This window comes from Lepidochelys kempii, chromosome 1, assembly GCF_965140285.1.
Source record: "Lepidochelys kempii isolate rLepKem1 chromosome 1, rLepKem1.hap1, whole genome shotgun sequence".
Lineage (NCBI taxonomy): Eukaryota > Metazoa > Chordata > Testudines > Cheloniidae > Lepidochelys > Lepidochelys kempii.
In genome coordinates, this window is record NC_136380.1 from 193,857,245 (window position 1) to 193,883,352 (window position 26,108).

A 26,108-nucleotide genomic window follows, 5' to 3' on the forward strand; every position below is an offset into this window, starting at 1 on the left:
TCCCCCACCTTGTCTCTCTAAGTATGAAATAGGTTCCTTTGCATCTGTCTGCCATTTCATAAATCAAAAGGGGGAGAGAGAATGAAAACTCATACTGCAAAATAGAAATGAGTGGTTTATTATTATTTTTTTGGTTTGGTTGGTTTGTGTGTATCACCATAGTGCCTAAGAGGTTTGTACCAGAAAGGCATGGGGAGTAATTTTAATGGACATGCAAGTGAGTCATTGAACTGAGCCATCATGATGTGTCTGCAAGAGAGACCAGGACTCCTGCAATGATTGTCAGTCTCCATTTCAAACTTTTGAAAATGTTTTGTGTTCCTGACTGACTTATTAGTTGGTCATGACACTTGTATTAATACTGTTGTCTTCAAATAGCTGTGTTCTGAATGACATCACACAACATGTGTATTTCAGATGAGACTTTTTCTATCTGTAAGAGCAAGATTTGTGCTTTTGAGTAGGGTAATGGTTGGTAATGTTCTACTTATAACTCATATCACAGTTGAGCAGTCTAATTAATTGGTACATAATCTCTTTGGTATAATTATTGAAAATGAAACTTCTCCATAAGTAGGGTCCGACCAAATTCATGGTCCTTTTATTTTCAGTTTCATGGTCAGAGGTTTTTAAAAATCATACATTTAATGGTTTCAGTTATTCAAATCTGAAATTTCACAGTGTTGTAATTTTAGGGTCCTGACCCAAAAAGTAGTTGTGTGTGGTGAGGGGGTTGCAAGGTTATTGTAGGGAGAGTTGTGGTACTGCTACCCTTATTTCTGCATTGCTGCTGGTGGTGGTGCTGCCTTCAGAGCTGCACAGCTGCTACGGCCTACAGAGCTGGGCCCTCAGTCAGTAGCTGCTACTCTCGGGCCACCCAGCTCTGAAGGCAGCAGCGCAGAAGTAAGGGTGGCTTGGTATGGTATTACCATCCTTACTTCTGTGCTGCTGCTGCTGGCGGGGCACCACCTTCAGAACTGGGCGCCTGGCCACCAGCTGCCGCTCTCCAGCCACCCAGTTCTGACAGCAGCACAGAAGTAAAGGTGGCAAAACCGCGCCACCCTTCCCTTGTAAAATAACCTTGCAATCCCCGCTGCACAACCTTTTGAGTCAGGACCCCCAATTTGAGAAACGTGAACTCCCCTGTGAAATCTATATAGTATAGGGTAAAAGCACACATAAGACCAGAATTCACGGTCCACGATGCTTTTTTTCATGTCTGTGAATTTGGTAGGGCCCTATCCATAAGCATGTCATAGTATATCTCTTAAAATGCCCCTCTGCATTTATCTATCAATGGAAAACAACCATTTCAAGATGTGACATTTCTGACAATTAAAAGGACAGTCGCATTAGCTTTTTAAATGTCTTTATCTATCTCCTCAGCATATTCGTACTCATGGGATTTTATGGCTGCTGTAGCCCAGATGGTGGCAACTTCTTATAGCAACTTCCTATATCTGTTAAAGCATGCATGCCGCCTCCTACTTGTCTGCATTCTCTAATGGTCTGAGAGCAAGGCTTTAAAAGGGGGCATGGCACCCTCTGCAGACTCAGTTCCTTCCAACTGCAGGATCAGATAGATGTAAACCTCCATTAATCTAGATCCTTCACTTAGATTATTATAGTGCTTTAGCTTAGTGTGGTTTCCTGCTTTATAGTTGGTGTTAGTCTTGGCTAAGTTTGTGATTTAAGGAAAGTTTTGTTCTTAGTGAACTTCATAGAGACTTTGGTTCCGCAACTGGTGATAACCTTGTCACCAGTACTTTCAGCTCCTTCTGTCATGGTTTTAGATGAAGTGCATCACACAAGTTCACAGTCAGATCATTTACCAGATCTGCAAGATACATTGCCTATAAGGGAAGTGGGGGGGAAAAAACTCTTACGCTTCTTACAACTCTCCACCTGAGAAAGCAAGGTTAGAAGACTCGTTTGGTGTTCTCTGAACACTGAATAGGGTATTGAGTGCCCATGAGTGGGAATATGCAGAGGACATTTGAAGGAAGAAAAACAGAGTTTACTTACCTCTGACCAGAGTTGTTTGAGATGGACTCTGCATATTCACACTCCTTGCCAACCTTCCTGTCCTCTTCAGAGTCCTAATGAAATACTGACTGAGAAAACCGTGGAAGGAATTAAGGTTGCAGAGGGCACCATGCTCCCTTTAATAGCCTTGCCCTTGGAACACTTGGGAATGGACGGTGGGGTAGAGGGGCATGTGAGCTCTCTAACAGTCACTCCTGTGAGACATTTCAACCATTTGAGTTACACTGTCCAGCGCATTCCATGAGTGTGAATATACATAGTCTATCTCAAAGAGCTCTGGTTATGCCATTTTTCAAAAGTGACTTAGGCGCTGCGGATCCCAAGTTCCACTGACTTTCAATGAGATTGAAGTTAAGAAATATGTTCCTGTACTATATTTTTAAGGATTTTGTAAAAATGTATTTTTTTCAAGATGTAATTTTTTGGCGAGTTTGGTCTTCACAGTGTCAGTTTAAAATCATTCCCAGAAATACAAATATATTGCATTGGTTTTGGATGAATTGGAATTTACTTAGTGTTTAACTTCAAATTGTAGATACCGAAAGCGAAGCTGATTTGGTTTCGATTAGAAGAAAATTTGAAAATGTTAACCTCAAGGTAAAAACAATTCTGCTTTATACCTTTTGCATATGCTTTAAGGGGTTGGATTTTTTAATTTAAAATATTTTCATGGGGATTTTGTGTAGGTGACAAGTTCTGGACTGACAGCCACAAACTTAATTCCTGTTCATCCACGGGTCAATTACAGCGTGGCCAACAGCAAGCACTATACTAATACAACTTTCTTCTCCTTTTCTCCATTACGTTGCCTATATGCTGCTTTGGTGCTAGTGACCAACTGTAGATGTGGGAGGGAGATTCATTTTCCATCCTTGTTCAGACCTGAGATTGCTTACAATACAAGGTTATTGATTAATATTATTAAACGCTTTCAGTGCATTTGTGATCTGGACTGACACAAACAAAGCCATTTCATATAAGCTGTTTGGAGTTTCTAGACCCAGAGAAGACAGCGAAGAATTTCAGAGACCCCTAAACAAGCAATATGATGGCAAATTAAGTTCAATGTTGATAAATGTAAAGTAACATACATTGGATTGGGGAAAAAATTGAACTATTGAAAACATTTTACAGGTTTCTGAAGTTAATGTTGACTCAGGAAAGGGACAGGAGTTTTTGACAGCTCAGTGAAGACCTCAGGTCAATGCACAGAGCAGTCAAAATTGCAAATGATGTTAAGATACATAGGGAGTGTGATGGAGAATATAAATAAATGGTGTGTCCTCATCTGAGATTAAACAGATGGGGATTGTTCATGTTAGAAAGGAGTTAAATAAGAGGAGGTGGGTGTGATAAAAATATATAAAATAATGAATTGTAAAGAAGCAATAGATCATGAAATAGTTTTCCTTGTCTCTTAACACAAGAACAAAGGGCCATTTCATGATATTTGGTGGCAAATTCAAAATCAATACAATGTGTAATTAGACTGAAACACCTTGCCTCACAGGGTTGAGGCCAAGAATTTAGCAAAATCAAAAAGAGAGTTTTGATATCCATATGCAATCTGGAGTTGTTTTAAAAATCAGAGTTTGAAGGCATGTTAAAATATATGCCTCAATGCATAAGCCAATCTTTAACTGTTAGAAACCACAATAAGACATTCCAGACAGGAGACATTCCAGAAGACTGGAAAGATGGGAAAGGGAAATAAGGACAACCCAGGGAATTACAGACCAGTCAGCTTAACTTCTGTACCTGGAAAGATAATGGAGCAAATAATTAAGCAATCAATTTGCAAACACCTAGAAGATAAATAACTGTCAGCATGGGTTTGTCAAGAACAAATTGTGTCAAACCAACCTGATAGCTTTCTTTGACAGGGTAACAAGCCTTGTGGATGTGGGGGAAGCGGTAGATGTGGTATATCTTGACCTTAGTAAGGCTTTTGTTTCTGTCTTGCATGACCTTCTCATAAACAAACTAGGGAAATAAAACCCAGATGGAGCTACTATAAGAGAGTAGCTATCAGTGGTTCACAGTCATGCTGGAAGGACATAACGAGTGGCGTCCTTCAGGGATCAGTTCTGGGTCTGGTTCTGTTCAATATCTTCAACAATGATTTAGATAATGGCATAGAGAATACACTTATAAAGTTTGTGGATGACACCATGCTGAGAGGGGTTGCAAGTGCTTTGGAGGATAGGATTTAAATTCAAAATGATCTGAAGTAAATAGGATGAAATTCAAGAAGGATAAATGCGAAATACTTAGGAAGGAACAATCAGTTGCACACATACAAAATGGGAAATGACTGCCTAGGAAGGAGTACTGCGGAAAGGTATCTGGGGGTCATAGTGGATCACAAGTTAAATATGAATCAACAGTGTAACGCTGTTGCAAAAAAATCAAACATCATTCTGGGATGTATCAGCAGGAGTATTGTAAGCAAGACATGAGAAGTAATTCTTCCGCTCTACTCTGTGCTGATCAGACCTCAACTGGAGTATTGTGTCCAGTTCTGGGTGCCACATTTCAGGAAAGATGTGGACAAACTGGAGAAAATCCAGAGAAGAGCGACAAAAATGATTAAAGGTCTAGAAAACATGACCTATGAGAGAAGATTGAAAAAACTGGGTTTGTTTAGTCTGCAGAGGAGAAGACAGAGAGGGGACATAACTGTTTTTACAAGTACATAAAAGGTTGTTACAAGGAGGAGGGAGAAAATTGTTGTCCTTAAACTCTGAGGATAGGACAAGAAGCAACGGGCTTAAATTGCAGCAAGGGCAGTTTAGGTTGGATGTTAGGAAAAACTTCCTAACTGTCAAAGTGATTAAGCACTGGATAAATTGCCTAGGGAGGTTGTGGAATCTCCATCACTGGGGATTTTTAAGAGCAGGTTGGACAAATGCCTGTCACAGATAGTCTAGATAATACTTAGTCCTGCCTTGAGTGCAGGGGACTGAACTAGATGACCTCTCGAGGTCCCTTCCAGTTCAGTGATTCTAAGACTTAATGCAGGGGTCCAGATTGCTCTACTTTGCTCTGCATGCCAACTGTGGGGTTCTGACACTTTCCTGTGATACATCTAGTGTTGGTAACTGTCAAAGACAGGAAACTGGACTAGGTGGATCTCATGTCTGATCCAGTATGGCAATTCCTATGTTTTTGGTAAAGGCCCGTATTAACACTGAGAAGGCCAGAGAATCTAGAGTTAAGTAGAGGTTAAGAATGGAGACAAATCTCCCTTTTATGTAGGAGTATGGATTATAATTTGTATCTCATTTATTAGTATACAATATTTAGCATTTTTGTTATTTGCATCCAAGGATCTCAGTACTTTACAAAATTTTGTCTCAGAATATTTTGAAGTATTATTAACCTTTTTTACAGATGGGCACTCTGAGGCACAGAGGTTGACTTGCCTAGGATCACCCAACTTGTCAGTGATGTATAGCTATGAGAAGACAGTATCTTTCCATAAATCATTATCAAACTTTTCCTATTTAAAATAAATAAATTAAAGGTGAAGAAAGTCTGCTGGAATACTTCAGATGGAAAGTAGTTGGAGTGGTATTGGCTTCTAGTTAGGCTATTCACATCTCACAAGTACACGTGGTTCCAAAGGACTTAGGAGGTGACTGAATTTCTTGTTTCATATTGCTATTTATACATGCATCTAATGTAAACACTATTTCATATTTTTTCTTAAACCAGAGAATATATATAATTGAAAAGTTAGATTACAGTTACTGAACATTTTATACTACTCTCTCTGACTTCCAATATAAACAGCATTTACTTGAAATGCAGTGACCTGAGTGGGCTTGTCTTTATTGGTCAATATTTATACTGTTTTGTTGTTGTTTTTTCAAGTTTGAAATCCCTATGATTTGAATATGTTTTATGAAGTTTTCTATTACTAACTTGTTACTAACATTTTTTGTTCGGATGTTGCATTTGACATGTTTTTGTTTCTGTGAATAAAAGGAGGACATTCGACTTCTAAACCCTTCTGAGCTGGAAATGAGAGAGAAAGTCAGAGTTCGTGTGGATGTGATAGTACAAGATGATGAAAGAAACATCCCTAAATGGATTATGGTAATGCATCTGCTTGGTTTGGTAGAATTAATTCACTACTTAAAACTGGAGTCTTTAAACTGCTAGCCAAACTATTGCTTGGTGTGCCTTGGCTAGGGGCAATCCAAATCTGTGAGAACTTCTTTGTGAAAAATAGGCTGAGTTTCTTGAAGATGGAACATCTTATTCACTTATAAAAATTTGAATCAATATACAGTTCGTCAGTTTAAAGCAAACTTGTGAGTCCGTATACCAGTATGAGTTTGTCAGTGTCGTCATATTCCAATTTGTTTCTTTCTTATTGGGTTGGAGACCAGTGATATGTCCCTAGAATTGGCTATCTCGGTTTATTAAGCCCTATTTTTGGCTGCTGAACAAAGGCACAGTCTCAGTATATGCCAGGTACATTCATCACTGAACTAGCTCATTTGTGTAACATTCCTTCAAACTCTCAAATATTGTCTTCAGTATCCCTGATTTCTTTTTCTTTCAACATAGGTTACAGTCACCAATATGCAATAATAGTGGGCTTTTTATTAGAATTGCATCACGAAGACCACCAAAATACTTTCCTTTGCTGCCTCTCACTTGAATTTTTATTGCTTTTTCTGGTGGGGTAGGGAGTGCTGGCTTTTGCCCATTATGGAAAGTATTGCTCTGATAGCTTTGAAACATTGTGGGATGATTCAAAGAAACTGAACAAACATAATTTAACTCTTTCCCATTATACATTATTTACCTGTCATTACTTACAAATCTTAATAGACTTTCTGAAGAAGCAAATATTTTTGGGCTTGATGTTCACGGAAAATAAGAAATTGGAGGAAGTGGGGAGCTGTATGGTCATGTAGTAATGTTTTATGTAATGGGGCTGCTGTTTTTTTAATTTATTGTATTTGTCAGAGGTGCCTAAAGTGTTCAGATATGTGTTCCTTGTTTTATAAATGGAAGTAAATTTAAATATTTAGGAAAAATGCAAACTTTATGCTTAATTTAGAAATTATAAATGTCATGTAAGATTTTGAATATTTTGCCAAATATCCTTTTTCTCAAGTTCTTATCTGTTGCTTTGTCAAATAAATCATACTGCAACTGTAACTGAAGCAAAAGCAAATCTTAAATAGAACTTTTTCCTCCCTGTTTTACTGAGCTCTTCAGGGTATGGTTCATGTCTTTTGTACAGTGCCTAGCACAATGGGACCACAATCCTGAATGGGGCATGATTGTTGCTGTAATATAAACATAAATTACTAAATAAGTTCTGTGGGTTTTTCAGGTTGCACCTGAAGAAAAATCAAAGCGTCTCCACGTAACATCTCCATGGCGAGACTTGATGGGTATGACTAAATCTCCAGTTGGTGAGTATGACACTGAACTGTAGTTATTTAACATATTTGTTGAAAATGCAGAAAAGTGTGGTCACCTGAACATAAAGATACAACAGTTTGAATTCTTGAGGATGTATATAGGCCCATTGTTAATGTTTTACCAGAGGCATATTTTAAACATTTTTTGAAAAGGAGTTATCTCTTATAAATGAACTCAGCTCTTCTAAAATAGTCAGAGAAAAAGAGACATTTAAAAACCCACCGTAATAAAGAATTTAAACATGCTCAAGTTATTACATGTTTTTGTGCATGCTTTGTTTAGCTGGTAGCACAACACAGTCTCATGGGAGTCTTGTATTTGCAAGTAACTGCTTGTGCAGGAGCAGCGTGAAGATAATGGGCCTGATTTTTGCAGTCTTTAGGTAGGGAAAAACTTGCGTTGAAGTCTGGTGCCCTTTTGCAGAAGGGTTTACTTCTTCCATGTTATTTTCACATCCTAACAGTTGCTATCAGACACCCAACCAAGCATACTGGTCCCTAGCATTTAAGACATAGCGGTTAGTGGGCACCTAATTGCCTTTTGTGCCTTTTGAAAACATTTCCTTTCAGTACATAGTACCCTGGGATTACAGAAAGTCCTCTTGATCCTTCTACATTTTTGGACTTAATGGGCTTCAGTTACTAAAGGTGGGACAATAAAAGTCTTGGGTAAAAACTTGGCTTTTAGGGAGAATCATTGTATTACTTTGACCAAAACTCTACATAAGGCTATGCGCTATGTTTCATTATTCAATTGAACCTTGTTAATTTACACATTTGCTTATATGCAGATGATAATTTACCCCAAAATCAGTAGTCTCTTCCTGTTTCACAATGACTTAGGAGTGAAGTGCTGCCATTTATGAATCTTTGTTACTTTTACAGTAAATACTTTAGAGCACTTTGTAACTTAGTAAGTTACTCATTATAACTTTAAGACAACATTACAATCGTCAAATGAACATAGTGAATTTTATGACACTTTTGTCTTTGCTTGCTAAGAAATTCTCATTTGCTTCCCAGTCATTATTGCAGATTTGATAAGAGGAGAGGCTCTCTTTGTCTTGGCAGTGAAAGTATTTTGCACTAAAATGCATTCACCACTGAGTGTTGTACATACTCTTGTTGCAAGAAGTCCTTTTAGGACAACTCCCACTTATGCCCCAGAAGAACTTTAAAATAGTTTGTACTCCAAAATACTTGGTATCCATTTTCTGCAGTCTGTTAATATAGCCTTGTACAAACTTTGATGAAAATTTACTAAAACATATTTGTCCAGCAACAATCCTGTAACCTGATGGGAATCGTGATGAAAAACACTAGAGATTTCACTCATGAAAAAAGAAAACAATCTAGAATTTTACAAGGCTTTATTAACAGCACATGAAGATCAACACTGCAAGAATATTTGTACACCTTCTAATATTTAAAATTAGATTTATGCTATGTAATTAATACATTTTTGAAAGGTTCTAATCACTGTTGTATATAACTTTATTTGGCCTAATACACAACCAAGCTAATGGTTTTAGAAGGAGAGCAGCGTCTAGAAATGCACCTCCTGCATCCAGGTCTCTCATACTATGTGTTTCTGTGTTTTCTTATTTCAGCAGATAAGATAACTGTACCCAGACATATACCTTTTCTGGAAAAAAATGAAACGGGCTATGATAGCTTCATGGAAGAGTACCAGTCTGCAAATGAAGAATGTTCCTGGAACAACGTCACACTTGCAGATTTGTATCCAGGAATGGTGGAGACACTTAGCAAGTTGATGAACAAACACTCTCAGAAAAAAGCAGCTGATTCCATAATCAGACACTACAAATACAGAGGATGGCCTCCTAGAAAATCAAAGCTTAATGTCACCATAGAAAGAATAAGAAGGTTCAGGACATCTAAATTGAAGCCTATGCTGCCTAACACAAATAGTAATGATCATAAATTGCCTGTTCGAAATAATTTAAATGAAAGTAACCAGCTTCTTCAGGATGGCAAATGTCCGACACAGTGTGTGACTAATGGTGAATCTGGTGTGGTATCTTACCCACATGTTAATACGACTGAAATGGAAATAGATTGGCCTCAAAATTTAGAAGATAATTCATACATTCAAAGAATAGACCAAAACATCTCAGAGTCTGTTTTTCCAAATGTTACTGCTAGAACAGAAGAAACATTTTTAACTGAGGGTCCATCTCAGACCACCATGACATTACATGACTCAAAAAGCAGCCCAAATGGGAAGCTGCCTGAAGTACTTTCTCTGGGATGCTCTTCTGTAACTTGCACAACATCTCCTTGTCTCGTGAAAGAGAGCAAGAATGGCAAAATTGACAATACAGCTTTCGATAGTACATCAGGGTTCCACTTGTCCACTTGCAACTTGAATGGTGATGCTAATACCTTTCCACCACTTAACAGCTATTCTCTAGTAAGAACATCAAATGCATTAATCAGAAATCCTGAAATAAAAACTTTCAGGGGAGGTGTTTCACTGCAGCGCAGTCATTCTTTTTCCTCACTTCCTGTGAATCAAAGTCCAGTCAAGACTCGCCAGAAATGTGAAGAAGAATTTGAAAAACTTTACCAGAAGCTGTGCCCCAAAGAACTTCAGAAACCTCTTAAGATTAGAAAGCCTCCTTCAAACCCTAAAGAAAAAGAGAGACTAATCAAGTCCTACTTCTGTAGTTCTGTAAAGTCTCATAAAAAATATGATAGTGCATTTGACGAGGTTTATCAGAGATTGTGTTCCGAAGGGTTTCCAAAACTGCCCACGTTTCTCAGAGCTTCGAACTTACGGAAATATGAAGGCATACAGATGTCAGAAACTGTAAATGCTTTAATTAACTCACCCATACGAACTTTACCTGCAGTTACCAGAATTAAAAGAGTAGCAGATTTCCACAATGAAGATCTTTTGTCTTCACCTGTAAAGAGACTGAAAAATATACCTGAAGATTTTTTTCCTAGAGCCAGTAATCAGTCTCCTCATAGAAAAAATATTAATCCTCAGACAACTGGCCTGGATTTCTCAAGTGTGATGGATGGGATTGCTCCTGGCATATTTGATGGCCCTAATTGTCAAAGTCAGTCATCTGAAAACTTTGTAAGGAGACTTTTACTCTACTATTTTGGTTGATAATGTGCAGAAGGCTAAAAAATTGTAACTTTTACTACAGTCATTTTGAAAAAGATTGACTTAAAGCTTCTCTTGGACTAAGTCAATCTAAAATTTCTGCTTCAGTTTTTTGACCAGTATGGTTGAAATGCTTAAAGTATTGTTAAGCTCATGGGCCCCCTAATCCCATTTCCCCATTTTAGGGAATATGGCCCCTAAAAATATTCAACAAAATTATTAGTTTAATCTTAGTTCATTGCAATTGAGTTTAAAAGGAATAAAATCTCAAACTATGAGCATTGTTAAATCATCTTCACAGCCCTGTGTGAGAGAGGCAGGCAGGGAAATTGAGCCGGACAAGCTAATGGCCTGGAACCATTAGAGTCCTATTAACTTCAGTGGGTTTTAAATCAGACCCTTAGTGCAGGATTCCCATTTCCTTGTTCTGACCCAGGCTGTTAACTGTAACACACTTGTGTTTACTTTGATTTAATTTCTCAGTGCTTCATTTTCAGGATTCTGGGTTTCATACGTCTTCAAATCACACTTTTCCGGTTAGTCCAAGTATTTTTGTGCAAGGTAAGTTTCAAAAAGCATTTTGAATTACTTTATCAATTAGGAGGGCTTCTCTTAAGGGGAAGCCAGTAGATCTCCAACTCTTAAATTCTGCAGACCTCTTCCTAAGTGACACCCATTTTCTCCCAACAATCCTTGGCTATGTCTCAAAATGTGTCTTTCCAGAGATCACCAAGAAGGGCTTTCTGGACCACAGCTTGAGAGTTTTTGGAGTGTTTTACTTTTTTTCTTTGGATAAGATCTGAATTTTCTTCTTAAAGTTTCATTTAATAAATACTGGTGTTTCTTCAAGTGCTTGCTCAGATCAATTCCAATTAGATGTGCGCATGCCGCATGCACAGCCATCGGAGAATTTTTACCCTAGTAACACCCGGTGGGTCGGCTGTGGAACCCCCTAGAGTGGCGCCTTCATGGCGCTGGATATATACCCCTGGCAACCCAGTGCCCCCTCAGTTCCTTCTTACCGCCCGTGACGGTCGTTGGATCTGTGGAGCTTGGCTTTGCTACTCTCCACTCTCCCTAGCGTTCACCCTACAGTTTGTTCATAGTTTGTTGTTATAGTATTGTTATAGATTAACAGCTGTAGTTCTAGGTTTCAGAGTAGCAGCCGTGTTAGTCTGCATTCGCAAAAGGAAAAGGAGTACTTGTGGCACCTTAGAGACTAACAAATGTATTTGAGCATAAGCTTTCGTGAGCTACAGCTCACTTCATTGGATGCATTCATTTGTAGTTCTAGTTATAGTATAGTAGTTTGTATTAGTGGGGGAGAAGGGGTTTTCCCCTCCTTCCCGTACTTGATTGGGCTCATGCCCAAAGCTCCGGGCTTTAAGCCCTGCAGATCCTGCTCCTGCAGATTCCAAGCCCATGCCAACGGGCGACTCCCACGACTCTTGTCTGAAGTGCCTGAGGGAATCTCATCAGGCGGAGAGGTGCAGGATTTGCAAGAGCTTTCGTCCCCGGACTAAGAAGGAGCGGGACTTTCGTTTGAGACAGCTCTTTATGGAGGAGGCTCTTAGTACTCAGCCTCCAGCAGCGTGACAAGACCCGGTGCCGAGCACTTCAGTACGCAGCGCCCCGGCTTCAGTTACAGGAACGGTACCGCAGTCAGACGCTGATAGAGAGCCACAGCACCGAAGTTCCCCGGCACCGCAACCAACGTCTTTAGTCCGACACCGCTCTCACTCGCCTGGCCAGAACCTCGTTCCACAGCAGAGCGCCCAGGGACATAAGTGACGGCCTCGGCACTGTTGACTCCGGCACCGAAAACGAAGCAGTTGAGTCCAGTGTGACTGGACTCCCCGACTCGCAGCATGGTTGAGGTCCAGTTGCCATCTACACCAGATACCTTTGTGGCGGCAACGGATCTGATTGCCTTGACTGTGTCAACATCCCTTCAACTGGCCAAGGCACCGCCACCTGTCCGCGTGGCACCATCTAGGGGCAAACAGACTCTTATTCACCTGCCAGCACCATCGGTTGAGCCTCGGTACTGTTTCCACTCTTGGCGCCGTTCCTGCTCCCAGCGCTGTTCACAGTCCCGGCACCACTCTCCATCGCGGCGTTGGTTGTACTCGCTGCACTGCTCCGACTCCTGGCACCGGTCTCGACACAGGAGTAGATACCGTTCCTGATGGCTGTCATCATCGTCGAGACCCAGGTCCAGATCCAGGCGCCGGTCCAGGTCCTGATACTGATCTAGGTCCAGACGCCGCTCCCCAGTGTCGTGGCACCGATTGGTACAGCGAAGCTGGAGATCAGTTTAGTCTCGTCAACATGATTCAGCACAGACCCACTCGGCACCACCATGACCATTTTGTTCCACCTCTCACTCATCAGGGTCTGAGGCAGGGTCACGCTTCTCAGACTGCCACCACTTGGATCACAGCCGCCTGGGCTCGGGCAGATCAGTGGCAGGCGCAAGAACAGGGCCCCACTCAAGGGTCCACCCAGTAGCCCTTTTGGACACCCTGGGTGTACCACCAGGCCCAGGGTGCTCCCTCTGAGGCTTCTCACTCGGCCCTGTCTGAGCTGTGAGTGCCTGAGGCCTCTGCCAGCTGTCCTGCTCCCAGAGGCATGGAGACGGTGGCATTGCCCTTACAGGCACCAGTTCCTCGTATTCCAACTCCAGCTCCCGGCCTGAACACTGAGTTTGCGGGTCCGGAGCAGTGGGGCACAGCTCAGCAAGAGGCTCTGGATGATCCTGTCCCTTCTGTGGCATCCTCCTCATCTTCACCCGATGAGGCTGTGGCGAGGACTGCTATAACGGAGTCATTGCCCCCATCCTTCCCCGATAGACCTCCGCGCCCACCAGGAACTCTTGCACAGGGTGGCGCGGAACATCAACCTGCAAGCACAGGAGGTGGTTGAGGTGGAGGACCCTGTGGTTGACATTTTGTCCGCAGAGGCTCATCCAAGGGCACAGCAAAGAGCAGGTGCAGGCTCACCTTCAATTTGTCACAGACACGTTGCAACAGTTAGGCCTTCTGCTTAATGTGGCGAAGTCAACACTAGAACTGACCCAGAGGATAGAATTTATCAGGGCGGTCCTCGACTCCATGCGGGCTTGAGCCCTCCTTCCAGATGCTCGCTTCCAAGCCTTGTCAGGCCTCATCAGGAGCCTTCAGATCTTCCCAACCTCGATGCCCTCTTCAAGCCTGGATGGCATCAGTCTACCGCCCAGGTCGAGACAGCCTGAACCTGGTGGTCACCATTCCGGAGGGGGTCCTGGCCTCCTTCCAGTAGTGGCTAGACCCAAGGGCAGTCGGCGGAGGAGGCCCCTTCGACACTCAGCCTTCCTTGTCCCTCATCACGGATGCGTCAGTCCTGGGATGGGGCGCCCGCCTTGGGGACCTCCAGACGCAAGGTCTATGGGCCCCGTCCGATCTCTCTCTTCATATCAACGTACGGGAGCTGATGGCGGTGTGTCTTGCGTGCCAAGCCTTTTGGGAGCGGTTGCATGGTTGTTGCATGGCGTTCGTCACAGACAACACCATGGCCATATTCTACATCAACAAGTTGGGCGGGGGAGCCTCATTTCTTCCCCCTCTGTCAAGGGGCCATTCGACTGTGGAAATTCTGCATAGCCCACTCCATTCACCTGATGGCGTCGTTTCTCCCAGGGGTCCAGAACATGTTGGCGGACCACCTCAGCAGGTCCTTCCAATCCCACGACTGGTCACTCCGCCCCAATGTCATCCACTCCATCTTCCTAAAGTGGGGGTTTCCCCAGGCTGACCTGTTTGCCTCATGCAGCAACCAGAAATGCCTGGCATTTTGCTCCCTTCACGGCCGCTCCCTGGGCTCTCTCACAGATGCCTTCCTACTCCTGTAGACTAGCAGGTTGTTTTACGCCTTCCCGCTGTTTCCCCTTGTACACAAGGTCTTGCTCAAGGTGTGCAGGGACAGATCATGACTGATTCTGGTTGCCCGGGCGTGGCCCAGGCAGCATTGGTACACCACACTGTTGGAGATTTCGGTGGACGCCTCAGTTCTGCTGTCTTTTTTTCCGGACCTGATCACTCAGGATCACGGCTGCCTCTGTCACCCCAACTAACAATCCCTCCATCTTACGGCATGGATGCTGCATGGCTGAGCTACTCTGCTCTCATTTAGTACAGCAGGATGGGTAGCAGGAAACCTTCCACTCGGGCCTCATATATGGCTAAATGGAAATGATTCTCATGCTGGTGCACTCACCACAGCACACCCCCCTCCTCCCCTCCCCAGGCGTCCATGCCTCTCATTTTGGACTGTCTCCTGAGCCTGAAACAGCAGGGCCTGGCGATATCATCCATTAGTGTCCACCTGGCGGCCATTTCAGCTTTCCACCCGGGAGCGAATGGCCGATCTGTCTTTGCCAGTTCCACGGTCAGTATGTGCCTTGAGGGCCTGGACCGTCTCTACTCACAGGTATGACAGCTAGTCCCCGGGACCTGAATCTGGTCTTCTCCAGGCTCATGGGGACCCGGTTCGAGCCATTGGCCACCTGTTCCCTCCTATACCTCTCTTAGAAAATGGCTTTCCTCATCGCTATCACATCGGCAAGGCGTGTATCTGAGCTCAGGGCTCTTACCTCAGAACCACCATACACGATCTTCCGTAAGGACAAGGTGCAGCTATGATCTCACCTGGCCTTTCTTCCCAAGGTGGTATCCACCTTTCATATCAACAAGGACATTTTTCCTCCCAGTTTTTTACCCAAAATGCACGCTTCTCTTCAGGAACAATGGCTACATCCCCTAGATGTTCGTAGGGCCCTGGCCTTCTACACTGAGTGTACAAAGCCATTCAGGAAAACGACCCAGCTCTTCGTCGCAGTGGTGGAATGGATGAAGGGCCTCCCGGTCTCCTCCCAGCGGATCTCCTCTTGGATCACTTCCTGTGTCCGTGCTTGCTACGATCTGGCTGGTGTTTTGACCCTGCCACTCACCGCTCACTCTACAAGGGCTCAGGCCTCGGCGGCAACTTTCCTGGCCCAGGTCCCAATCCAGGAGATCTGCAGAGCTGTTACTTGGTCTTCGGTATATACTTTTACCACTCACTATGCCATCGTCCGAAAAGCCAGAGACGATGCGACGTTTGGTAGAGCAGTCCTACAATCCACAGTACTTCATTCCGACCCCACCGCCTAGGTAAGGCTTGGGAGTCACCTAATTGGAATCAATATGAGCAAGCACTCGAAAAGAAGACGGTTACTCATTTTTTTTAACTGTTGTTCTTCGAGATGTGTTGCCCATATCTATTCCAAACCCGCCCTCCTTCCCCTCCATCGGAGTAGCCGGCAAGAAGGAGCTGAGGGGGCGTTGGATCGGCTGGGGTATATATCTAGTGCCATGAAGGCGCCACTCTAGGGGGCTCCACGGCTGACCTGCCAGGAGGTGCTAGGGTAAAAATTCTCTGGCCGTGCACACGGCGCGCACACACCTAATTGGAATGAATGAGCAACACCTCTCGAAGAACAACAATTACAAAGGTGAGTAACCGTCTTTTTTCCTGCTCCCCTTCTCTGCTGTATTGCTAATACCATACATAGCTAATATCCGTTAATGTGTAGTAGAGAAGTTGCTGATTAGTTAATCATGTTTTCAAGAACTAAAAGTTTTTACCACCACTCTTGGGGAGTTCCTGCTTCCAGCTCTACAAAACTTGTGGTTACACAGTAACAAGATTACAAATATGTCCTAGGTCAGGTCTACAGTACAGACTTATATCAGTATAACTATATCTCTCAGGGATGTGAAAATCCACAGTCCTGGACGACGTAGTTATATCAACCTAACCTTCAGTGTAGACAGCGCTATGTCAGCAGAGAGCCTGTCCTATTGACATAGACACTGTCTCTCACAGAGGTGTATTTATAATGGGGATGAGAGAAGCTCTCCCAACAGCATAGGAGCATCTTTCCTTAAGCGGTGCAGTTGCATCGGTGCAACTGCACTGTTGCAGCATTGTAAGTGTAGATCTTCCTTAGGAGGACTTAAGCTAAATTCAAGTGCTGCCACTGAGTCAGCAAGAGGATTTGCTCAAGTTCTGAATTTGAAAAATTAAACTGGTTTGAGATTAGATAGGCACAAACTCCCAGGGCCTATAAAATTCCTAATCTTTGTAGTTACCATCATAAAGAGTTACAGAGAATTGTAAATCTGAAGCTTGATATTTAAAATAAGCTACTTCAGATACAGCAGCACCTGCTCAGGAGTTCTCATAGTTAAAGTTGTCAGTGTTTCCAATTTAATACATTATTTTCAGGTCCATCTAAATTGGCCATAAAATCTCCATGCTGAAGCTTATGGGGACACAGTAAATTTGAAAAATCTCATTACTCTTTGGAGGTGTTATACATCCACTTGTGGCAAGAAGTACATAAGAGAAGCTGAAAGTGATTCAAGATTTTTTTTTCTGTTTCCTCAGCTTTTTTTATTTTGTGCATTTTGACAGCACTGTGTTTATTCACTTTCTTGGTTCTGTTCGTGGTGAGTTGTCATTAGCATGTCATCACTTTTGCATTGCTCTTGTGGGGAACATGTATGCCTCTCCTTAGTGCCTGTAAGGGGGCATTTACTTTTTACCAGAAACACAAGAGAAGAGCTTCTGCTGTTTCTAAGTTTGGTGCCAGGAGAGTATACCCGTTCCCTGGGAGCCCTGTGTAGGCAAGAGGCAAAAAGGGATAGCCAGGGGGACCTCCTCCTTCCCTCCGCAGACCATTTTGTATGTGGCTGGGGGTGCAGACAGGAAAGTTGTTCTTCCTTTCCCAATCTATGGTATAGAGAAGGGAGCAGTGGGAGCTAGGAGAGGGATTTTTTTACTCTTTGGGACTTCTTTAGAGTTCAGAGGTTGGGAGGTCTTGCTTCAGTGCTGCTGAAGCTGGCATGCTGTCAGTAGTGTAAACAAAAGCAAGAGACAGGTGGGAAATGGGCAGACCCAAACACATTTAATGGGGGTGCTGGCCTTCTCCTTTGATGAAGACCTTTATAAACATCAGCAGGGGTTGGGGAAAGCCCTTAAGACTTTTAAAGAAGCCATTGTAAGGGGAAAGAATTTTCTGGTCAGTCTTTCTTGCTCAAATTTAGTCAAGCAAAATTTTTCAGGTTATCCATAATGTATTAACTATATTGGCAAAAGCTCAGTTTTGCCAGTATAAACTGAATCTGTACTAGGCATGCTTTGCCACTAGGTACACTGATATCAACAAAGCTCTCCTAGGTTTAGAGTAAGCTAAATCTGTACAACTGCTCACCTAGATTGGTATGATCAACATAATTAGAATAATAAAATTTCACACTTTTGGGGAACACATCTTTTTCCAGAGCTTACCCTTTGGCAAAAAGCTTGACGGAGATCCAGCCTCTGGTCTCAAAGGACGTGTCATTTACCTCTGCTATCACTTCTCTCGTCATCCTTGCGTTACATCCCTGGAATCTCCTAGAGATAACTTTTTGGTTACTCAGATCTACCTTCTGTGATTTCTGAACTACGTGTTTACATAAATATCCTCTCCAAGCAGGATCCATTCTGGGGTTCCCAAAAAATGATGCACTTGATATATAGGGATGAATAATTTCAATCATATAAGAGGAAAAGTGGAAAATAATATGTAAACAGACTTGACTTTCTTTTCTTTAAAGTTGTCACCCTGATCTGCTTGTTAAAAGTGACAGTATCAGATAAGTTTACAGAAAGTAGAGATGAAACTTTCCTGTGAGGTTATCTAGCCTATCTCCATGCCACTGCAGAGTTTTATTTCCTGTTATGTACTTCTGTTGTTTAGCATAGTTAGTCCTTGCATCTCCCAGGTGATGGAGCTTCCATCACCTCTGTGGGTCAGGATTCTTCAATCTAAATAGCTTTTGTTGTCAGGAAGGTTGTTTCCCTCTGATATTCAACCAAAATGTTGACATTTTTATTATATACTGTCTTTGTTATAGATACTCCCCTGTATCTGTGGTATGTTTATACTATTTAAATATTTAGTCGCTCACTACTATGTTCCAGTCCATACCTAATTAAAGAGTCACTGCCAAACTATAAGTATTGAACTGTCTTAATCATTCTTTATAAATCAATCACAGTCGCCCCCCAGTCGTTTCTTGTTGCTATTCCTTAAGTTCTGTCCAGTTAGTATAGGTCTAGTAATGAGTAGAGCCCTTCAAATCTGCAGATATCCGCTTAATATCCATATACGTGGACCATTTTTACAGATCACAGATAGATGCGAATCCAAATTTTGCATTTGCACAGTGCTCTAATTAATGAGACCCAGAATCAAGTGCAGTATTCCACGTCTGATGACATACAAGCGATATGGAAGAGGGACTGTTAACTTTCTACTCTGATATGATGTTTCTATGTAAGGAAATTGCACTAGCTTTTTTTCCGACAAGGTAGCATTGCAAACGTGTATCTAATTTATCTACTGTCATCAGTTTCAGTGTTTCTGTTTGATAAGTTTCTCACTCTCACTGAACATTTGTGTTCTGAATTATTTCCCCCGGATATATGAATGGACACTGTCAAATTTAACTTCATTTTAAAAAGTTAGTTTTTCTGTTACACTAGGATCTTTTCAGCAAGGGAAGAACTAACTCAATATGCAGGGGAAATGGTGACAGACTACATAAAACAATCTCAAATGCACATAGTTAACAGACTGGAAAAAATACACTTTTTTGTTAATGCCTTACAGTTTTAATAATCTCTGTTTCTGGTAAGTATAGTAGATACAGATTCTTCAGAAATAAGGCTTTTTTCATGTTCACTATTTCTTTTAGGTCTCATTTTTCCAAGATGAGTCTCATTTTATTGTTTGCTCTGAGTTGTTAACCTCTTATATCCCTCTGTATTATTTCTCTTAACTGATATTCACAGCTCCCTACAATGCCTTTCTGTGATCCTAAATCTAATTGCAAGATATTTCCCTCCTTTTCTAATGCTGATAAATTATAAGGTCTTCAAAGGAAATTAGTTATACACTTAAGTAAGTTCACTGTTATAAAGTACAAATTGTATTTGAAATTAAATTTGGCCAGAGGCTTTCACGTAAAGAACGTTCATTATACTTCACAGATGGAAGTAAGTTGTTGCTTTCTTTTAATACTTAGAACTGCTGCTCTGAGCTTGCTCCTAAGGTCAGAATAGTCCAATATTTTAACATACAGTACTGGATAGAGTGCTCACTGTGGTACTTAACCTTATGACCCCATTAATTTTATCACCAGAATCCAGGATTGCAAATATCTATGCAAGTATCCCTAGGACATTGCAAAATAATGGCTCATCCAGAAGTGCACAAAAATATTAACAAAGGCAAGTGACTTTTCAGTAGTTACAAAAATAGCAGCAAAATAAGTTGTTGTTTTTCCTTTTTCCCTTTTTTTTTTTTTTTTTTTTTTTTTTAAGAAAAGGTTTACAAATGTGCTGTACTCCTTATTTTTAATTTTCTTCATGTGGTGTTTTGGGGGACTGTGGGTGCCTTCATATAGGTTATGGACTTACAACAAAAAATGACTGCAGTTAATCACTGAATTGATAACACTACATTACTCTTCGTAAAAACCTATATTTTTAGGATCCATGTGTCGCAGACTTTTTGTAATATATCATATCATGGGACTTTTTTACATTAAGATTTTAAAGGCTGTAGTTAGTCTGTATACATGATAGAGGAATACATTATTTAAATATATGTGCACATGTATAGAATATGTAATAAAGTATGAAACATAACAGACCATCTCTTCTGCCTTATCCATATATAGAAAGAGCACTAACGTTACAATCTACAGATTGACTTGACATCCACAAGTATTTTTAAACATACCACAAAATTTGCTTCTCTTCTCATCACATGTCCTTCCCTAAATCCTATCCTCCCTCCCAAAAAAATTACTTTTCTGAGACCCAGGATTAATAACTTTAGTACATTGACAGGTTCAGGTTTGGATATCTTGTGGCGCACTAAGGCTAGAAACAGGTATGATGTTATCTACCATTGGAAATGGGAGACTTCCAGCTTTCCAGTGGACAAATATTTTTAATTTGTGATTTTTGTTTAGAAAGAAAATATTAAGCTACCAGATTTCTGAAACTTCAGCTCCCTCAGAGTCTTGTTCTTGTAGACTCATAACTAATCCAGCTTTATAGGCAACAGAATAGATAATACAATAAATTTGTTTGTCTCTAAGGTGCCACAAGTACTCCTTTTCTTTTTGCGGATACAGACTAACACGGCTGCTACTCTGAAAACAATACAGTAGTATAATTTTTCAAAAAAATTATACAGTAGTATAATTTCAGAAACAATTTCTCTAACACATGATGTGTACAGAAAATGTAGTAGGCTGGTCATGTGTGTGTGTGTGTGTTTCTGCAGTTTCATCTCCACTCCTGCTTAAGTTGTTTGCTCTTTTCATTTTCTTTTTTAATTAAAGTATGGAATCTCTCTCTGGTTAAGGCCTTTCATTTCTATATGAGATTAAAAAATAGTTGATTTAGTGGATGATCTTGAGTAAGCTAATGGGTAGGTGAACTTTCTGTGAGCTTTGCTTGAGCTTGCTCCTGTAAATATTTTTTATTACATCTTTACTCAGTTTCTTAATTCATGCTTTTTTCTTCCCTCTGCTATAAATGGAAACCTCTCCCTATGATATGGGCAAGTTGTTTCCAGCCAGAAACTTTTTTTTCTTCGTGCATACAGGTAACAGGCTTCATGTGAAAAGCATTAGTGAGTGTTGGATTGCTAACTTATCTGGAATAGAAAATGTGTTCCTTAATTGCAAATCAGTGATTATGCATTTGTGTAACCTGAATTAAGACTCAGCTGGAGAGTTTGCTCAGTCTAGCACTATGATAGCTTTAGAGGTCCAAGAGATGACTGCAGTATACATCCTGAAAATGGAACTTGTGCTGAGTGGTTTTGAAGTCTTCAGAAATCTTAGTCAAGTAGATAGTGAAGCTGCTATATGTTCTAATGAACAGCTGGGAAAGAACCAGCTAAGTCCTCTTGTGTCTGTAACGACTTTGGATTTGGCAACTTCTAGCAAGAAGCTAATTATAAAAGATCAATTTCAGAGAAGGAAAGGTCAAAAACAGATTTATTATAGATCTGTTATGAATTGTTGCCTCACACTGTATTGGGATGGACCACTTGAGGGTGTGATCACAGAGCAGATTAGTTTACAACAAATCTAAATAACAAACTGCCAATCCTTCAGTTCCTGAGGGGGAAAATGAAAAGTAGAGCAGTAGATGAATTCTGTATAGATGTATTTGCTTCAGTGGAGCAAAACTTTACATTTATGTTTGTACACATGCAGTAGATTAGGTTAAAATAGATTTCATTTAATTTATTCATATTATTTAGGCATTAATATAATGAAAAAATAAAGGATTTTCGACAGTTGGGTGGATGTGGGAATTCCTGTATTAGGCCTATTGCATTTTGCCATTAATATTTTAAGGTGACTAGATTCTCTGCTTTGGCATTCAACTTCTGTTCTGTTCTGTTGGAGATTCAGCTAGCATGGATGCTTTTTAATTACCAGTAACTTATGATCTAAAATCCTTTTCCAGGGTATCCAGAAAACTCAGCTACAATAATGGGAGAGAGAAAAGCTCAGGCGTTCTTTTGGGAAGACTTCATCGCTAAAGATACGCAAGGAGCATTTCTGGAAGGCTACAGAGAGAATATTATTTTATAAATTTGTAAAGACATCAAAGACATTTTAATTAACCATTGCAATCTGAAAATTGCATTTATTGATAGGGAGGGAGCTGAGGAATAGTGCTCTAGTATATAGTTAGTCCTGCTATGTACTTTCCCTCTCATCCAAAATAATTCCTTGGAGACCAGCTTTGCCTTCAGCCAAGGTGGGCAGGGCACCTTTCCTTAATGAGGAGTCATTCATTTGGCCCCAGAAGTCCACTGGAGGGAATCAAGATTCCTTCTTTGGTCTGAGTTATTTGTTTAACTTTTATATTTAGTAGTGTTCGTCGTAATAGATGCTTGTGATTTGCATTTTTTTCTGTTTCCTTATAGACATGGATTTTAATATGCTAATAATAATGTACCTTGGCTTTGTATTCGACCAGAATTCCTAGCCTCTCCTGTCCACCCCTGCTTTATATATGCACATTATTAGGCTCCTAGAAACACTGGTCTGGAAGGTTCAAATGCAGTATAATGTATTATGACTTTGTAATGTGGCTGTAATATCAGATTTGAGGTTTTAATGTTTAATTTTCAATGTACTTCATCATAAATCTTAATTGCTTAATAAATTTTTTATACATTATTGGATTTGGCAGTTTTTTATAAAATTTAATAGATAAATGTTTTACTAATTTTTGGGCTGTCAAGCGATTAAAAAACTTAATCACGATTAATCACTTGATTGAAAAAATCAATTGCACTGTTAATAATAGAATACCATTTATTTAAATATTTTTGGATGTTTTCTACATTTTTAAATATGTTGATTTCAATTACAACACAGTGTACAAAGTGTACACTGCTCGATAACCATCTAAAGCAGAGCAGACTGACACATGTTCATTTTCATCATCTGAGTCAGATGCCACCAGCAAAAGGTTAATTTTTCTTTTTTGGTGGTTCAGCTCTGTCGTTTCTGCATTGGAGTGTTGCTCTTTTAAGACTTCTGAAAGCATGCTGCACACCTCGTCCCTCTCAGATTTTGGAAGGCACTTCAGATTCTTAAACCTTGGGTCGAATGCTCTAGCTATCTTTAGAAATCTCACATTGGTACCTTCTTTATGTCTTGTGAAATCTGCAGTGAAAGTGTTCTTAAAATGAACAACATGTGCTGGGTCATCATCCGAGACTGCTATAACAAAATATATGGCAGAATGCGGGTAACACACAGCAGGAGACATACAATTCTCCCCCTGAGGAGTTCATTCACAAATTTAATTAGCACATTATTTTTTTAATGAGCGTCATCAGCATGGAATCATGTCCTCTGGAACGGTGGCCGAAGCATCAAGGGGCATACGAATGGTTAGCGTATCTGGCATGTAAATACCTTCCAATGCCAGCTACAAAAGTGCCATGCGAATGGCTGTTCTCACTTTCAGGTGACATTGTAAATAAGAAGTAGGCAGCATTATCTCCCATAAATGTAAACAAACTTGTTTGTCTTAGCAATTGGCTGAACAAGAAATAGGGCTGAGTGGACTTGTAGGCTCTGAAGTTTTGCACTGTTTTGTTTTTGAATGCAGTTATGTAATCAAAATTTACCTTTATAAGTTGTGTTTTCATAATAAAGAGATTGTACTACAGGACTTGTCTGAAGTGAACTGAAAAATTTCTTTTATGATTTTTACAGTGCACATATTTGTAATAAAAATCAAGTGAGCAGTGTACACTTTGTATTCTGTGTCATAATTGAAATCAATAGATTTGAAAATATAGAAAAACATTCCAAAAAATGTAATAAATTTCAATTGGCATTCTATTGTTTAACAGTGCTATTAAACTGCAATTAATCATTAATTTTTTTAATCGCGATTAACTTTTTTGAGTTAATCGTGTGAGTTAACTGTGATTAATCGACAGCACTACTAAATATAAACTTGGTGTAGCAATTTCATCGTTCCCAGTCTTACCAATGACAATTTCATCATGATAATGTAATGTAATAAGGGTCCACATACTCTAAAGCACAAAAAAACAACATGCCAGTTAGGCCAGTGTATATGCAATAACCTATCAGAAGCACCAGAATGAATTCAGGCTGTTGTTCTTGGGGAAGATAGAATATATTTTCCAGCTGTTCAACCCTTGTTACAGGAGTGTATATGACAAATTTGTCTGCCTACTGCATGTTTGGTACTTCAAGGGCAAATGCTCTACCAGATTTACAGAGCGCATCACTTCAGCTGGTTCACGTTCTGGCCTAACTCCCATTCCTGGGTAATCTGCAAACATTTCAGGTGATCATTGTGCTGTGGGTTCTGTTTGTTTTGTTTTTCATGGCCCCACCTCCTGTTCTTTCTTGACAGGGAGATTGTTCTAATGTAACTGCTAGTATAACTGCTGCAAGCACAGAGCCGCTTTATTACAGACTTCTTTCAGGTCACAGTGTTGGATCATATTAAAGAAGTTCTGTATTAAAATCACAAATGAGTTTGATTCCCCAGAGTTTAAATTCCAGGGTATTACTAATTAAGAGGTCTCTTGGTTTTTGGTACCGTTTCTCTCCCTCTGTGTGAAACTTGCAAGCTGCTAATTGTGTTAGTACATTCTAAGACAGAGTCTGTTCTCAAAGCAATTCACAGAGAGAGAGACTCAAAGCAATACTCTAACAACAGAAACAGCACCCAGAGACTCCCCCGCCCTTTTGTTGTATTAACCATTGTGATTAAAATAGAGATAGAGGATGTATGTGGATGGATGCTTGGTGTGGATAATAACTGAATGATCAGGGAGGTGCCAGCCTAAGAATCCAGTGTCCATCGGCTGAAGAAGGCGTCAAGTGGAAATAACCAGAGGGACCCCCCCCCCGCCCCCGGAGGGCAGACTGGAATCCACCCAACAGCCTCAAGGATGGGAGAATCAAAGAACAAGATAACATCTTGGAGCCGTCAGGAATGTGCTATCTGCTGATTGATTCAGCAACAGCATGATGAAGCAATTCCCATAGACTGGCATAGGAAGAAATTCCTATAAAAATAGACTCTAAAAAGTGAGAACTTTGGGGTCTGATTCTGCAAACCAACTTCCAGGAGCATCAGATGAGCATCTGACAAGGCCCTGCTCCCCAGGCCACTTGGCCAGTGGCTTGGCATGAGCAACTCTAAGGCTGGTAACTATGATAACAACCTTGCAGAACCTGTGGGTGTGTATGTGTGTGTGTGTTTGTATGAATGAATGTGTGAATAAATATGAAATTGAATGGAATGTTATAGCTATAACTAACTGCTTACTATGATTCTTTCTGTATTCACAATAAATGTGGTATTTTGCCTTTTTCCCTTTAATAAGATCCTGCTGGTTTTTATTTTATTGGTACAACAACATGAGCATGCTTCCATTGCCTAACAAGTCCTGGGAGGTTTGATGCTGCTTCCTAAAAGTTAGAGGAATCTTTTTACGATGCCCATTAGGGCACATGCATTCTGTGTCCACAATGACCCTAACTGGCCCGTTACACTCCTTAGGAAGGGAAACCAGTGATCCCTATGTATGTGACTTTGTACCGAGGCAGTCATCTGGTTGGTTGGTTGGTTGCATGTATGTATTACTGTAGTTCTTAGGAGCCCCAGTACAAAAAGATGGTCCTAAACCAAAAGAGCTTTCAATCTCAGGGTAAGATGAGAGACTTCTCATCTGTTCTTTGAGAAACCAGAAAACTCTTGTCTAAGGGCAACAACTATCCCCAGCTAATAGTTCAGATGCCCAATTC

The 26,108-nt window shown here is 40.8% G+C and overlaps 1 protein-coding gene across 8 annotated transcripts in view; it reads left to right on the plus strand.

The window, feature by feature from the left end:
- The window catches only part of HJURP (Holliday junction recognition protein), a 41,242-nt gene extending 17,163 nt beyond the window's left edge, over positions 1 to 24,079 (plus strand). Inside the window, exons 7-13 of one of the 8 annotated variants that reach the window (XM_073306187.2) lie at positions 2,582 to 2,643; positions 6,037 to 6,147; positions 7,403 to 7,484; positions 9,104 to 10,602; positions 11,116 to 11,193; positions 19,905 to 19,992; positions 22,258 to 24,079. In XM_073306187.2, the coding sequence (XP_073162288.1) occupies positions 2,582 to 2,643; positions 6,037 to 6,147; positions 7,403 to 7,484; positions 9,104 to 10,602; positions 11,116 to 11,193; positions 19,905 to 19,992; positions 22,258 to 22,385 (2,048 nt within the window). In that variant the 3' untranslated portion in view covers positions 22,386 to 24,079. Of the gene's footprint in view, positions 1 to 2,581; positions 2,644 to 5,466; positions 5,684 to 6,036; positions 6,148 to 7,402; positions 7,485 to 9,103; positions 10,603 to 11,115; positions 11,194 to 19,904; positions 19,993 to 22,257 lie in introns of those variants that run through there. The other 7 variants (XM_073306197.2, XM_073306244.1, XM_073306207.2 and 4 more) reach the window with 7 other exon arrangements.
- The last annotated feature ends 2,029 nt before the right edge of the window (positions 24,080 to 26,108 follow it).